The sequence below is a fragment of the Bombus terrestris genome, chromosome 7, assembly GCF_910591885.1.
Source record: "Bombus terrestris chromosome 7, iyBomTerr1.2, whole genome shotgun sequence".
NCBI classification, from domain to species: domain Eukaryota; kingdom Metazoa; phylum Arthropoda; class Insecta; order Hymenoptera; family Apidae; genus Bombus; species Bombus terrestris.
Genome location: NC_063275.1, coordinates 7,599,914 through 7,615,014, shown reverse-complemented (window position 1 = coordinate 7,615,014; position 15,101 = coordinate 7,599,914). Strand labels below are relative to the sequence as shown.

Here is a 15,101-nt window from a genome sequence, read left to right as displayed (position 1 = left end):
TTATTATGGGTGTATGATCGGAGCTGAGCTCGAGGTTGGGTGTTATTTTTAGTTTATTTGTGTTTAGTCCCCTTGTAACTGCAAAGTCCAGAAGATCTGGTTTTTTGTTCAGGTCAGTCGGCCAATGTGTCGGTGTTCCTGTGGATAATATATTGAGGTTATTATTTCTAATGTATTTTTCCAGTGTTCTACCTCGAGGTGTAATGTTTCTTGATCCCCAGATCGTGTGCTTTGAGTTGTAGTCTCCCGCTGCGATGTACTTGTCCCCTAGGTCCTGGAAGTATTCTTCCCACATTTGTGTTGTTATTTTGTGTCGCGGAGGCACGTATACTGCTGACAACTGGAAGTGGTTGCTGCTAGTTTGAACTGTAACAGTGGTTGCTTGTAAATATTCTTTGTTCACTTGGCTGTGAAGATAATGTTTGATATCGTTTCTGACTATCACTGCTGTCCCTCCGTGAGCTTTTCCTGAGGGGTGTTTGGTATCATATATGGTGTAGTATGGTATTTTCAAATAGCTTTTTGTAGTGAAGTGTGTTTCTGAGACAAGTAATATGTCTATATTATTATTGTATATGAATGTTTTAGTTTCGAGGGCCCGTTGTTGTAGGCCGTTTGAGTTCCAGGCTGCTATTTTTAGAGTGTCCGTTTTTATTTTTTGCTTAGCACGTTTGTAATTAGTTGTAGCATGACTGTGATTTGTTGGGTTTGCTGTTTGAGTACTGCATTTTGTTCGCTTATCATTCTGGTTAGCATTTCGGTGTTCTTTATGGATTGTTTGAGCAGTTCTTTGATTTCTGCAGTGTCGTTGTTACTATTGCTGTGGTATTGGTTATGTGTGTGTGTTGGTTGGCTGGTTACTTGAGCATAGCTTAGACCACCAATGGTGTTGGTGCTGATAGGTTTGGTGTTTATTGCTTGCTCTGTATTTGGTAATGTTTCATGTTTTGTGCTGTCATGATGGGCTTGTGTGTTAGTGCTTGTCCTGCTTCGTAGGGGCGGGAACAGTTTTCGTTGTAGTTGTTTTCTTACTTCACAGCCTTTATAGCTGGCTGGGTGGTTACCGTTACAGTTGAAGCATTTAACTTTTTCTATTTTTCCTGAATATGGGCAGTGTGCAGTTAAGTGATTTTTTGCGCACTTGACGCAGGCTGGGCTTCTGTTGCAGTAGTTTTTAGTGTGTCCGTATTGTTGACACCGCATGCATTGGGGTATATCTTTTTTGTGTCGTGGTGGTTCGACTGTTACTATTGTGTTTAGTATTTGTTTGATATCATATATTTCCTTGTTATTGATTCTGGGTTCAAGTTCTATTAAGAATAGTGGTAGGGGTTGCTTAGTGTCGAATCTTGTTATATTGTTTATTGTTCTAGTTTGATGTCCAATTTTAGCTAACTCATCGCTTAGTTTATGTACGTTGGTTTTAGGATGCAGTCCTCTTATGACAATTTTATAGCTCCTTTCAGTTTTAAGCTGATAAGTGTGGTAGATGGCATTTTTTTCTTTTAATGCTTTTATAACTTTCCTAAATGATTCTGGTGTGTTTGTTTGAATTTTTACTTGATCCAATTTTGTTTGCTTTATTGTGTAATTGTTTTTCTCTTCTAGATTATTTAGTAGATCAATGAGCGGGTCTATTATTTGGGCCTCGACAAAGATTGGTGGTGGTTTTGTAATATGGTTTGTTTGGGTAATGGTTTTACTTACGGGGTCAGAGTCTATTTCTTCAGTTAGTGAGTTGAAGGAGTTACTTAGTGGTAATTCTTGCAGCCATCGCTGCTTTTCTGTGACTGGGTTTCCTATGGCACTTGTGTCTGTGGTTGTTTTACGTTTTTTGCTAGCCTTCACTGGCTTCCAGCTTTCATCCTGGTAGTATCTTTCATGTTCTGAATTGCTATCTTCCTGTCCCCGATGCTCTTTTGTTTCTTCTGTCTCCATGTTGGTTTGTTTGGTTTTTATATAATATGTTTCTCCTTTTGTTGCTATGTTTATAGTTGGTATCTGCATTGTTATTTTATTTCCTCCTCACTATCACTTTGCAGCACTATTACTTTGGAGCACTTTTTCACTATTCACTTATACCTGGAGAGGACGACCGTCTAGACACGTCCGTCCTCCTCGGCTGTCCGAGCAGGAGTCGTGTGCAAGTTGATTCAGGTTTCTCGAGTCGGTTGTAGATATTTGTTGACGTTGCACACACATGAATTATTAAAAACCAATCTCTAATGTGAATCCATATCTTTGCAGCGGCGTCAGTTATTCGAATGATGTCACACATCTTGACAGAAAACGTTTTCCACGAAGGTTTAAAGGAATACCTCAAGCAGAAGTACGTATATTTAAGTCATTTATATGATATATATGTCGGATTTTCGTTAGAAATTTTGGGCCCGTAATAATTAATAAGTTTAACGAAAGCTATTGACAATGTTCTTGGGTTCAATAACGAATCCACGGTCAACGGGAAAACTCTTTGTCTAATACAATACATTTTGTAGCACGTAGACACGTTGACTCACACGCTGGGTTACTTTTAGACTGACTGCCTAGACGATATTGTCACGTAAAATAAAAAAGGGGTAGCTCGAACCAAAAGAAAAAAAAATTGGGTAACAAAAAAAACAGGAGAATTTATTTCATGTATTCTGAATTTACACTGACTGCGATTTAGTTCTGAGCTCTAGCCGTGACTTTCCAAGACTGAAGCTCCTACAATTTGGCTTTCGGTGGGATCTGTTTCTTCTTTGTTTGTCATCTCTCAATATTCCCACTACCCTGTAGGCGTACGTGACCGTTGCCACGCTTCTAGAACATTCGGTGGAAGGACCGTTAGGATATAGATGACTCATTAGGCACTTCGTCGATATACATTGTCGCCAAGGCCGCCACATCTTTATCTCCATCACCGGTCCATCGGATTTGAAGTATGCCGGTCGTGACAATATCAGTAAACTCTCCAAGGTTTTTTTTTTTTTGTTTTTTTTTTTTATTTATTAAAATTCAAAATTTGTCCAATTTGGACATTTGGTGGAATTTTTTAACGGTTAAATTAGCATGTTGGTGGCTACCCCCAGCGGGGTACCATCCTCGTGTTTCTTAGGTTATGTCCTTTATAAGGTCTGCTGGGTGCTTCCTTTTTAGTCTTCTGTCCATATTTGTGATTTTGTATGTTTCCGCAGCTAGTCGGTTTATGTGTGTTGCTATTCTTAATTTGTATTTCTCGGAGTATCTGTTGATTTCTTCCTTGACCGTTGGCATTCCCAGGTCCCTTCGTATATCTTCGTTTCTGACGTACCAAGGTCCGTTTACTATTGTCCTGAGGATTTTAGCCTGTATTACCTCTATTTTGTTTATATGGCTCATTGCTGCCGTCCCCCATAGTGGTATTCCATACGTTCAGATTGGTTTTATGATCGTTTTATATATTTTTAACTTGTTTTCTGTGCTTAGTTTGGATTTTCGGCTTGTTAGCCAATGCATTTGTCTTCTTGTTTTCTGTATTTTTTCTACTATTGATTTGATGTGTAGTTTCCAGGTGAGTTTTTGATCTAAGTGGAGTCCTAGGTATTTGACATGCTTTGTTTGCGATATATGCGTGCCGTTCAATAGGATGTTTGGTGGTATCTTTTTCCGTAGCGTGAATGTAATATGGTTGCATTTATTGGGGTTTGCTTTTATTTGTTTTTCTTGTAGCCAATTTTCTATTTTTACGATATGTTCTTGTAGTATTTTGACTGCCGTTTCTGGGTTAGTATGCCTGACTAGTATAGCTGTGTCGTCCGCGAATGTCAATACTGTGCTGTTGGTAGTTGTTGGAATGTTCGCCGTGTATAATGTGTATAGTATTGGGCCTAGGACGCTTCCTTGTGGTACCCCGGCCTTGATGTCTTTAACTTGAGAATGTGTGTCCTTGATTATTATTACGAAGGTTCTGCAGCTTAGGTAGGATTTTATTAAGTGGTGTATTTGCTCCGGGAATTGTTTCCTAATTATTTGTAGTAGACTTTCATGGTTAATTTTATCGAATGCTTTCTCTATGTCTATAAAGAGGGCTGTGCAGTATTCCTTGTTTTCTAGTGCTACTATTATTTCGTTTATAAGCCTGTGCATTTGCTCTATCGTGGAGTGTTTGTTTCTGAAACCAAATTGGTGATCCGGTATTAGTTTTTTTGTCTCTATTATTGGTTTTATGCGATCGTATATTATCTTTTCCAGTATTTTGGAAAATACTGGAAGCAGTGATATTGGTCTGTAAGATGCAGTTTGGTGCGGGTCTTTGCCTGGTTTATGTAACATTTTGATCTGTGCTAATTTCCATGGTTTGGGGAAGTATTGAATTCTTAGAATTGCGTTGAATATTACTGTTATCAGTCTTATTGCTTTTGGCGGAAGGTTTTTTAAGATTTTACCATTAATTAGGTCGATTCCTGGCGCTTTGTTGTTTATTGTTTTATCAATTATGTTTCCAATTTCTTGTGCTGATGTTTTAGGTATGGTGTATTCCTTGTCGGCTGTGGTAGCAGTGGTTTGTGGATCCTCCTCCGTATGACTTTTGAGGTTGCTGTTGTTGATGATGTGTGGTGTGAATGTGTTGCAGAGGTGGTTGGAGAATTCTTCAGCTTGTTCTTCGTTGCTTCTTGCCCATGTGTTATCTGCTTTTCTGATTGCCGGGACGGGTATTATTGGCTTCCTTATTTTTTTCGTGGCTTTCCATAGTGAATAGTTGGTGTTCTCGTGTGTGGAGAGTGTCCCTATGAACTTTGCGAATTCATTATCGTTGTGCTCCTTTATTTTGTTTTTTATTTCCTTTGCAAGTTTGTTTAAGTGTTTTTTGTTTTCTCGGGTTCTGTATTTTTGCCATTTTGCTTTTGCTTTTCTTTTTTCTTTGATTTTGTCGAGTATTTCTTGCGGGATTGTTATTGTTTGTCTGCTGGTTGGTTCGGGAGTAGTGGTTGTCCTTGCTGCTTCCTGAATAGTTGCTGTCAATGTTGCTACTGCCTGTTCTATGTGTTCAGGAGTTTCTAACGGGATGTTGCAGTTTATTTTGCTTTCTATTATTTCTTTGAAAGTTTGCCATTTGGTGGTTTTATTGCATAGTGTTTCTGGTTTGCTATAGTGAATTGGTTTGTTTCTGTATTCAATTATTATGGGTGTATGATCGGAGCTGAGCTCGAGGTTGGGTGTTATTTTTAGTTTATTTGTGTTTAGTCCCCTTGTAACTGCAAAGTCCAGAAGATCTGGTTTTTTGTTCAGGTCAGTCGGCCAATGTGTCGGTGTTCCTGTGGATAATATATTGAGGTTATTATTTCTAATGTATTTTTCCAGTGTTCTACCTCGAGGTGTAATGTTTCTTGACCCCCAAAGCGTGTGCTTTGGGTTGTAGTCTCCCGCTGCGATGTACTTGTCCCCTAGGTCCTGGAAGTATTCTTCCCACATTTGTGTTGTTATTTTGTGTCGCGGAGGCACGTATACTGCTGACAACTGGAAGTAGTTGCTGCTAGTTTGAACTGTAACAGTGGTTGCTTGTAAATATTCTTTGTTAACTTGGCTGTGTAGATAATGTTTGATATCGTTTCTGACTATCACTGCTGTCTCTCCGTGAGCTTTTCCTGAGGGGTGTTTGGTATCATATATGGTGTAGTATGGTATTTTCAAATAGCTTTTTGTAGTGAAGTGTGTTTCTGAGACAAGTAGTATGTCTATATTATTATTGTATATGAATGTTTTAGTTTCGAGGGCCCGTTGTTGTAGGCCGTTTGAGTTCCAGGCTGCTATTTTTAGAGTGTCCGTTTTTATTTTTTGCTTAGCACGTTTGTAATTAGTTGTAGCATGACTGTGATTTGTTGGGTTTGCTGTTTGAGTACTGCGTTTTGTTCGCTTATCATTCTGGTTAGCATTTCGGTGTTCTTTATGGATTGTTTGAGCAGTTCTTTGATTTCTGCAGTGTCGTTGTTACTATTGCTGTGGTATTGATTATGTGTGTGTGTTGGTTGGCTGGTTACTTGAGCATAGCTTAGACCACCAATGGTGTTGGTGCTGATAGGTTTGGTGTTTATTGCTTGCTCTGTATTTGGTAATATTTCAGGTTTTGTGCTGTCATGATGGGCTTGTGTGTTAGTGCTTGTCCTGCTTCGTAGGGGCGGGAACAGTTTTCGTTGTAGTTGTTTTCTTACTTCACAGCCTTTATAGCTGGCTGGGTGGTTTCCGTTACAGTTGAAGCATTTAACTTTTTCTATTTTTCCTGAATATGGACAGTGTGCAGTTAAGTGATTTTTTGCGCACTTGACGCAGGCTGGGCTTCTGTTGCAGTAGTTTTTAGTGTGTCCGTATTGTTGACACCGCATGCATTGAGGTATATCTTTTTTGTGTCGTGGTGGTTCGACTGTTACTATTGTGTTTAGTATTTGTTTGATATCATATATTTCCTTGTTATTGATTCTGGGTTCAAGTTCTATTAAGAATAGTGGTAGTGGTTGCTTAGTGTCGAATCTTGTTATATTGTTTATTGTTCTAGTTTGATGTCCAATTTTAGCTAACTCATCGCTTAGTTTATGTACGTTGGTTTTAGGATGCAATCCTCTTATGACAATTTTATAGCTCCTTTCAGTTTTAAGCTGATAAGTGTGGTAGATGGCATTTTTTTCTTTTAATGCTTTTATAACTTTCCTAAATGATTCTGGTGTGTTTGTTTGAATTTTTACTTGATCCAATTTTGTTTGCTTTATTGTGTAATTGTTTGTCTCTTCTAGATTATTTAGTAGATCAATGAGCGGGTCTATTATTTGGGCCTCGACAAAGATTGGTGGTGGTTTTGTAATATGGTTTGTTTGCGTAATGGTTTTACTTACGGGGTCAGAGTCTATTTCTTCAGTTAGTGAGTTGAAGGAGTTACTTAGTGGTAATTCTTGCAGCCATCGCTGCTTTTCTGTGACTGGGTTTCCTATGGCACTTGTGTCTGTGGTTGTTTTACGTTTTTTGCTAGCCTTCACTGGCTTCCAGCTTTCATCCTGGTAGTATCCTTCATGTTCTGAATTGCTATCTTCCTGTCCCCGATGCTCTTTTGTTTCTTCTGTCTCCATGTTGGTTTGTTTGGTTTTTATATAATATGTTTCTCCTTTTGTTGCTATGTTTATAGTTGGTATCTGCATTGTTATTTTATTTCCTCCTCACTATCACTTTGCAGCACTATTACTTTGGAGCACTTTTTCACTATTCACTTATACCTGGAGAGGACGACCGTCTAGACACGTCCGTCCTCCTCGGCTGTCCGAGCAGGAGTGAACTCTCCAAGGTGATTGCAAAATAAAAGAGAGATGCGGTCACATTTGTCAATTACATATTGATCGGGAATATCAACAAAATTATTGTTATACAATATAAAAGATATTTAGTGGTACAAATACGATTATTACAGAGTTTGACAAGTAACCGTGGCGATTAGATACTCGAGATGCTAATGGCAATGATCTTTAGGTTCAATAACGAATCCACGGTGGATGGGGTAGCAAATGCGCTTTCTTCCAAAGTCTAAGTCGAACTGAATTTACATGTCCGCAATTCAAGTGTAACTAAACTTACTTGTCCACAGTGCAAGTAGAACTTAACTTACTGCCCTCAGCCCAAATGGAACTACACATATATACTCTTCTCTGTGCCTCTCTGTACCCCTCACGACAATTATATCTTTCAGGAGAGCTATACAACTATGCCATACCACTGTTCCATACCTCTGTCATTCCGTACATTTAGCGACTAGTTGTGTCACCTCGAGCCCAAACCCACCGTCACAAATCTCGGGCAAATATAATCGGATTGAATCATAAAAAACTACTTCTAAGTTTTATTATTAAGTACACCTAAGTACAGCTATAATAAATAGTCTAGACTAAAGTATTGGGGATCTTCAAAAAAATTCCAGAAAGGCCCCGATGTCTTTTGATTTCTGATATATATATATATATATATGTCGGGTTGGCGTTAAGATTCGAGTTAGGGTTGAGGGCGTGAAACGAATCCCTATTGGCGCTAGACGTGATCATTATGCAATAGAGGAGATATTTACTAGTGCAAATATGACTATGATGGAATTGGACAAGTAATCGCGATAATTAGATACTCGAGAAGCTAATGACAATGATTCTAGGCTCACTAACGAATCCGCGGTCAAGGGGATGACGAACTCTACTTTTCTTCAGCGTCTAAGTTGTACTCAATGTTAATGCACGAGGCAATCACTACGTATCTGAGAGTTACTTGAATCGTCTTTGAGATCGTACCGGAGAGTGGTTCTCCATCACGGTAACGCTGTCGAGGAAAACTATGACGGGTGTGCCCAAGGGCACGAAATCATCGGATTCGTGGAGAAAAGCCTTCATTCGGAAAGTGAGGGAAATTGGCGTTACTGTTAATTGGTCAATTTCCATGTTGGTGGTTAGGGAGGGGTGCTAGCCGCCCTTAAGAGAAAGTTCGAGAAGAGGAAGCGTCGTTGGTGAGAAAAATAGATTTCTCCTATTTTCTCGTAGTTGGGACGAGGACTGTTTGTCGGTTTGAAGGACTTTAGTTAAACAGATCTTAAGATTTATAGCAGGTCCTCGGGCTAGCTGAACATGTACTGTGGAGGCGCGTCGACATCTGGTAATCATCTTACTCAAAGAATAGAGTCTGCGTGTGGCGAGCCACGGGACAGAAATCGTTGAAATGCTTACCGTCGTGCCCCGTCCTAAGTATTTCTTTTAAGGAGAGCTATAGAGTTACTTCATGCCTTTGTTAGACAAAACGTTCATCCCTTGACCGCGACTACGTTCGGCGACTGGTTGTCGCCTCGAGCCCGAGCTCACTATCATAAATCTCAAATAAGTACAGTCGAATCGAATGACAACAGTTTCTTAATTCGGCTATGGTGAAATCTAAATTACAACACTAGGGGTCTTCCCAAAGTTCCGAAGGGAAGGTTCCAGTATTCTTTCATCTCCGACATATACATATATATGTCGAATTGAAGTCAGGATTATGGTAAGGGGCGTTTAATGAATTCTCATTAGAAATAGCCATTGCCGTGATACAATGAAGAGTTTATTAACACAGGCTTATTAACAAGATTAGGCACTCGTAGCACTACTGATAATGACCTTAGGTTCGAAACGAATTCCCGGTCACGTGATGATGAACGTATGTTCTCGCACAGTTCAAGTCTAACTCTTTGTTAACTAGACGTGAGATATTCACTGGTTGTAAAGATAGTACTGTCACTCGCCAGTGAGATCGCACGAAAGAATGACTCTCCGTCTCGACGATGCCGTCGAGGAAAACTATAATGGGTGTGTCTAAGGACATGAGATCCTCGGATTCGTCAAAGAAAGCTTTCGTCCCAAAGGTGAGGGAAATTAGCGCTGTTGCTAATTGGTCGATCTCCATATCGGCGTTTTGAAAGAGATGCTGGCCGCCCTTGAGGGGAGGTTGTTGACGGTGGCATCGTTCGTGGAAGATAGGTTTCTCCTATTTCCCGTAGTTGCAACAAGGTCTATTTGAAGAACTCCGACTAAATCTTAAGATTTATAGCCGGTCCTCACGTTAGCTAAGCATACACTGCAAAGACATGCCGATATCCGGCGATCATCTTACCCGGAGGACAAAATCTGCGTGTGGCGAGCCGCGGGACAGAAACCATTGAAATATTTACTGCCGCGTGTCGCTACGACTAATTCTTTTAAGGAGAGGTATAGAGTTACTCTGTGCCTTTGTTAGATAAAACGTTCATCCCTTGACAGCGACTACGTTCGGCGACTGGTTGTCGCCTCGAGCCCAAAGCTCATGATCATAAATCTCGAACAAACGGAGCGAAATTTGTTTATGCTAAGTTAGAAAGTTACGGTATTCCCGCGAATCCAAGGAGGGGTTCCGGTGTTCTTTCATCTCCGACACGGCCATTCTGACTATCGGACGTCCTCGGGTATAACTACAATATTGAGTTTTCTAACGTTAGTCTCGGTACAATTAACATTGTTTACATTTTAACTTAATGTCTAAATAAGCTGAAGGTCCAGTGTAACAACAAAATTTTGTCCGGATGTTTGACAACAAAAGGAATAGAGGAGAAAATGAATTAGTAACGTTGTAATTAGTATTGGAAGTACTAGTTGCATCCTGTGGATTATCAGTCGGGTCCTAACGGCGAAATGGACCAGTCCCAATTTCGTACCCCAATGGATCCCATTTTTATAGATCGCACGACCACACCAAACTTCATAACACTATAGCTCATGGTGCGCGTGAACACATCACTTGCCCCTTAGCCGAGCTTCATAACATACTCCGTAAGGTGTTACGGTCTTTGTGCTAATGATCTTCCGAGATCGAGGTGCTCATATCGTCGTGGTCACTGTCATTGCTGTCACTAGCGACGTCCAACTCAGCAGGAACGCGACTGTCCGGCATTTTTCTTAATCTGTCATAACTGTCTTTATACGATCGTTTGCCGTCTAACGTTTTTAAAATATATCTATCTCCTTCCAAAATCTCTGCTATTACGAATGGACCCTTGAATTTTCGCTCTAGCTTGGTTTGGTTTGTATCTTGTATCTTACCTGAACTAGCCTTCGAAACTCTACAAGCATGGCAGTTCCTTACGAACTTACGAACGTACTTCGCCATTCCTTCGAACCACTAATACTCGTACAGTTTCTCGAGCGTCTTATCCCAACCCAAGTGCATAATTGACTGATGCACATGGTTAATAACGGACCATCTAAAGCCTCTCGGAACAATGGGCAAGCAGAGGGTTCTGCCCCTCCGCTACACTTTGCGGTAAAGGGTACCTGTATGCAACTCATAAGTATTCGCGATATCTTCCGCGAGCTCGTCGTTTTGCAATTTCTTGACAATTTCCAAGATTTGAAGATCACGAAGTTGTTCCGCTAATAGCCAGTCTTCCGAAATTTCGGCCAGATCAACTATTTTCTCTTTGATTTTGTCGAATTTAATAGGGTCAACGCCTGTGGGGTTTCGCGAAAAGAAATCTACGTGAGCCATTCGCTTGCCCTTCCGATACACAATGTCGAAGGTAAACGTTTGTAAGTAAGCCCACCACCTGTGTACCCTGTCATTCAAATGTACTTTACTACTAGACGCCTTTAAGGAGTTGCAATCCGTGACAACAAGAAATTCCCGTCCATGCAGGTAGTGGCGGAAATGTTTCGAGTTCATAGGAGTGATATCTGGATTCCGCGGGGCTGGTTCTTTTACTATAGTACTCCACTACTCGATTTTTACCTTCCACCTTGTGTATCGATATAACCCAAACCCTTCGGAACTAGCGTCGGTATGTAATTCTATCGGGTAATTGCGGTCAAATAGATATACATATTTACAAACCTATCATTTCTTATTATACATAATATTTTGTACAGATCGTAAATCATGGGATAATTCAGGGATCGATTCTGTAGTCTAAAAATCGAGTTTTTTGTTATTGTTAAGTAATTAGATAAAATACAAAAATAAACAACAATTAATATCCGTCAATAACAATAAATAACAATAATTATATGAATGAGAAATAACAAGTTTTGTACAATGTTTACCTAAAAATCGAGAATCGATTTTCAACGTCCTGAGCTACCGATCTTTCTTCTTCAGTCTTTAAAATTTTAAATAACTATTATGTAACCTTGTCTGTCTCTAATGTAACTCCCTGTCCGTCCGTTTGGGAAAATGCGTGCCTCTCAAAAATGGTTGTCCGTAAAACAAAAGAAGATCGCTCTGTCGTGAAACAAAGCCTGCCGTGCTACCCGTAAAACAAAGGGAATCCCTATCCCATATGAACTCTAGGGAGTTTACACGTATATTTAGCATTTTCCGCAAGTCTTCCGCTACTGCTCCTCTTTTGGTACCTTTTTCGAGATTAAAATATACAATTACAACTTTGACATAGGAATAGAAATGAAAAACCTGGATATATGTATCCAGAAGAAGCACACGTATTTTCTACGCTCAATGAGATCAATAAAAAAATGATTTAATAATATTTAAACACAATAGGTAATTTACGCTATGAACTGAAAGAATACGACAACAATTTTTAGAGTATCGTTCAATTACTCATAAAAAATAAGATTTTGACTCTACAGTCAGACTCTACAATAAGACTGCGACTCTACAGTCATATACACTTCCCAAATAAAAATTAAATATTTGTAAACATTTTTCATTTAAAAGTTATTTGCATATGTTTGTTATTGGTTTTTCAAGTTTTTGTCTTTTGTTTTGCCGACAAATCATATTAACGAGAGATAATTTTTGCAGTGCAGAGAATGTTGCAAATTCGACGAATCTTTTCGAGCATCTTGGAAAGAATAAAAAATGGGATGGAGCTTCGTTCGGGAAAATCATTGACGGATGGGTGAACAACGCAGGATATCCGGTTGTGAATGTGAAGCGAAACCATGACGATGAACTGCAGTTAAGTCAAGAACGATTTTCATTTTATGAAACTAAAAATGACGCAAACTGGTGGGTGCCTATAACTTACGTCAAGCCGTCTAGCATGGACTTTAATAATACATCTCCAATTATGTGGTTAAAACCAGGCCGTAATGAAACGATAAAGTTTAATAAGACAGAGAGGTGGATTATTGTGAATACGCAGCAAGCAGGTGTGTAATATTGACTATATTTAAAAATGTCTAGTATAGTAGAATATGATTATCATCATCAATTAATGGGAGATTTTGGGGTGATTCCTTGTAAGATTAAAATATAACAATGAAATCAATACATTTTCATTGTAGGGTTTTGATCCTAATATATCCTTTGATCCTATATTAATATTTTAATATATAAATCAGACAATTACTACATATTCTTAATTTATAATTGTGTTATCTGAAAAATCAACAATTTTTAATGGTTTAACTATTTTGTAAAAGATTTCAAATATTTATTATACTGTAAAAGTATATCTTAACTTTATAAAAATATGTCTATGTATTATATTAATAGTTAACTAAATTTTTTAAAAAGCGTGTAAGATAATTAAGCCAACCGTTATTATAAATATATCTGAATTGGTCTAATCTTTTGCAAAATGAATAACACACACATACTTTCATTTTTTAATTATTAGTTGCTCGGATTGTTCTAGGTTATTATCGCGTGAATTATGAGCCAGAAATGTGGAAACTGTTGTCGATGCATCTAGATTCGGATAACTACAAGAATATCCACGTCGTAAACCGTGCTCAGTTAATCGATGATGCCTTAAACATGGCTCGTACTAACCGATTGAACTATACGGTTGCATTGACACTCACACTTTACCTTGAGAGAGAAACAGATTACGTGCCTTGGCGTACGACTTTCAACAATATGCAATTCTTGCACAACATGTTACGTACTTCCGAGCAATATAATAATTTCATGGTATACATATATTTATAACATGATATGACTTAAAGAAGCTAAATATTTTAATTCATAATTTTTGATATATTTTATTCATTTTGATAATTATATAGTCGAATTGGTAATATAAGTCGAGCACGTATGAACTATTTTCCTATAATAGTTATATTAATAACGGCTATTCTATTGGTGATAGAGAAATTGTTTTTAATTATTTCTAATTTATAGAATTTTTAACTTAGTATATTTTAAGAATTAAGTTTTTAATTGACTAAACAATATAGTAGTCATATATCATTATACACACGATGAAAAATGGCTATAAGCGATCTTTTCTAATGTAATTTTTATCCAATCATTCTATGATAAGCAGCCTCCGAATATTTATGCAAATTCATATTTTTATGAACACAACTAAAGGATTAAGACCCAGACAGAAATTTAATTTACCTATTAAATACTAAACTGTACTTTGGATATTTTATAGATTTTTACATATCATGTTCATTCATAATATTTACTGTCTTGCACATTTTCTATTTTAAAACAGACAATAGACAATTTCACACAAAAGGTAGTAGGCAGAAAAAATCGAATTTACGTAATAAGAAGGATGCACATATTGTATTCCTTCCGGAAGATCTTTTTACTCTAATGCAACCAATTTTTCTATTTCTGTTTAAATAAAAGTTCAAAATCGTTGCAGAGTTATATTCGGAAAATAATGAAATCCGTGACGAGTCAAGTGAGGTATGAGCCGTATCAGAAAGGCGAAGAGCTCGATATCGTGAATCTTCTTAGGGTAGACGCAATGGGATGGGCCTGCAGATCTGGTGTTCACGAATGCAAAAGTTATACCAACAGAGAGTTCAACGCATGGTTAAGTAATTCCAGTAGATCGTAAGTTGCTATTTTTGCTCTCACTTGTTTCTTTTTTAATCTTCCCTACCTTTGATCGTTGTCTTATTCACAATAAATGAAGATTTATCGATGGTGTATATCATTTTCAAATCTTGCGATTATATTGCTTTCCAATTGTTAAACGTAAATGCATTTTATTGAATCATGACGATTGCTACAATTATACGAAAACTTATGTATCACGCGATAGTAAAAGTTAATTAGAGAATATATGTAGTATTTTAATGGGCCTGAGAGGAAGGATAAGTAATGATGCTTTATTTGGAGTTAAGTTTAGTTTAACAAGTAATACTCAATACAACGAACTGATTACAATATCGTCGTACGTCTTATTATCATACTCGGCTCTTAACTTCCCGATTCACACTCTCCGGCTTCTGCACTCACTCTCTCTGACTTCTCAACTGACACTCTGACTTCTCGCATCCCTTTGCCTTTTTTTCACCCCACCACGCACGTGTTCCGCAAACACCGGTGGCCAGGGTCACGTAGGCCTTTTCTATGAAATTATTCTATTCAAGGACCGACGACACATTGATGGACCCGACGACGCCTCGGCTCTCGCGACATTGTTTATGGTTCGATCGATATCTTAGGCCTTTTTGTTCACGATACTGCACACATATATATAAAATATATATGTCGGCTTCACGTTAGGATTGGGGGTGGAGGTGTTCGATGAATCTTCGTTGATATTGGCCATCGATGCGGTGTAACAATGGTAGAGTTTATTGGCACAAGTGAGTGGTATTACAGCGTTGGTAATCAATCACAATGTTAGA

The 15,101-nt window shown here is 38.3% G+C and overlaps 1 protein-coding gene across 2 annotated transcripts in view; it reads left to right on the top strand.

Moving 5' to 3' along the window:
- The window catches only part of LOC105666993 (aminopeptidase N-like), a 42,403-nt gene that overhangs the window by 16,867 nt on the left and 10,435 nt on the right, over positions 1–15,101 (top strand). For both annotated transcript variants that reach the window (XM_048407888.1, XM_048407887.1), the window contains exons 6-9: positions 2,248–2,329; positions 12,301–12,650; positions 13,139–13,416; positions 14,105–14,298. In XM_048407888.1, coding sequence (XP_048263845.1) covers positions 2,248–2,329; positions 12,301–12,650; positions 13,139–13,416; positions 14,105–14,298 — 904 coding nt within the window. The remainder of the gene's footprint in view (positions 1–2,247; positions 2,330–12,300; positions 12,651–13,138; positions 13,417–14,104; positions 14,299–15,101) is intronic.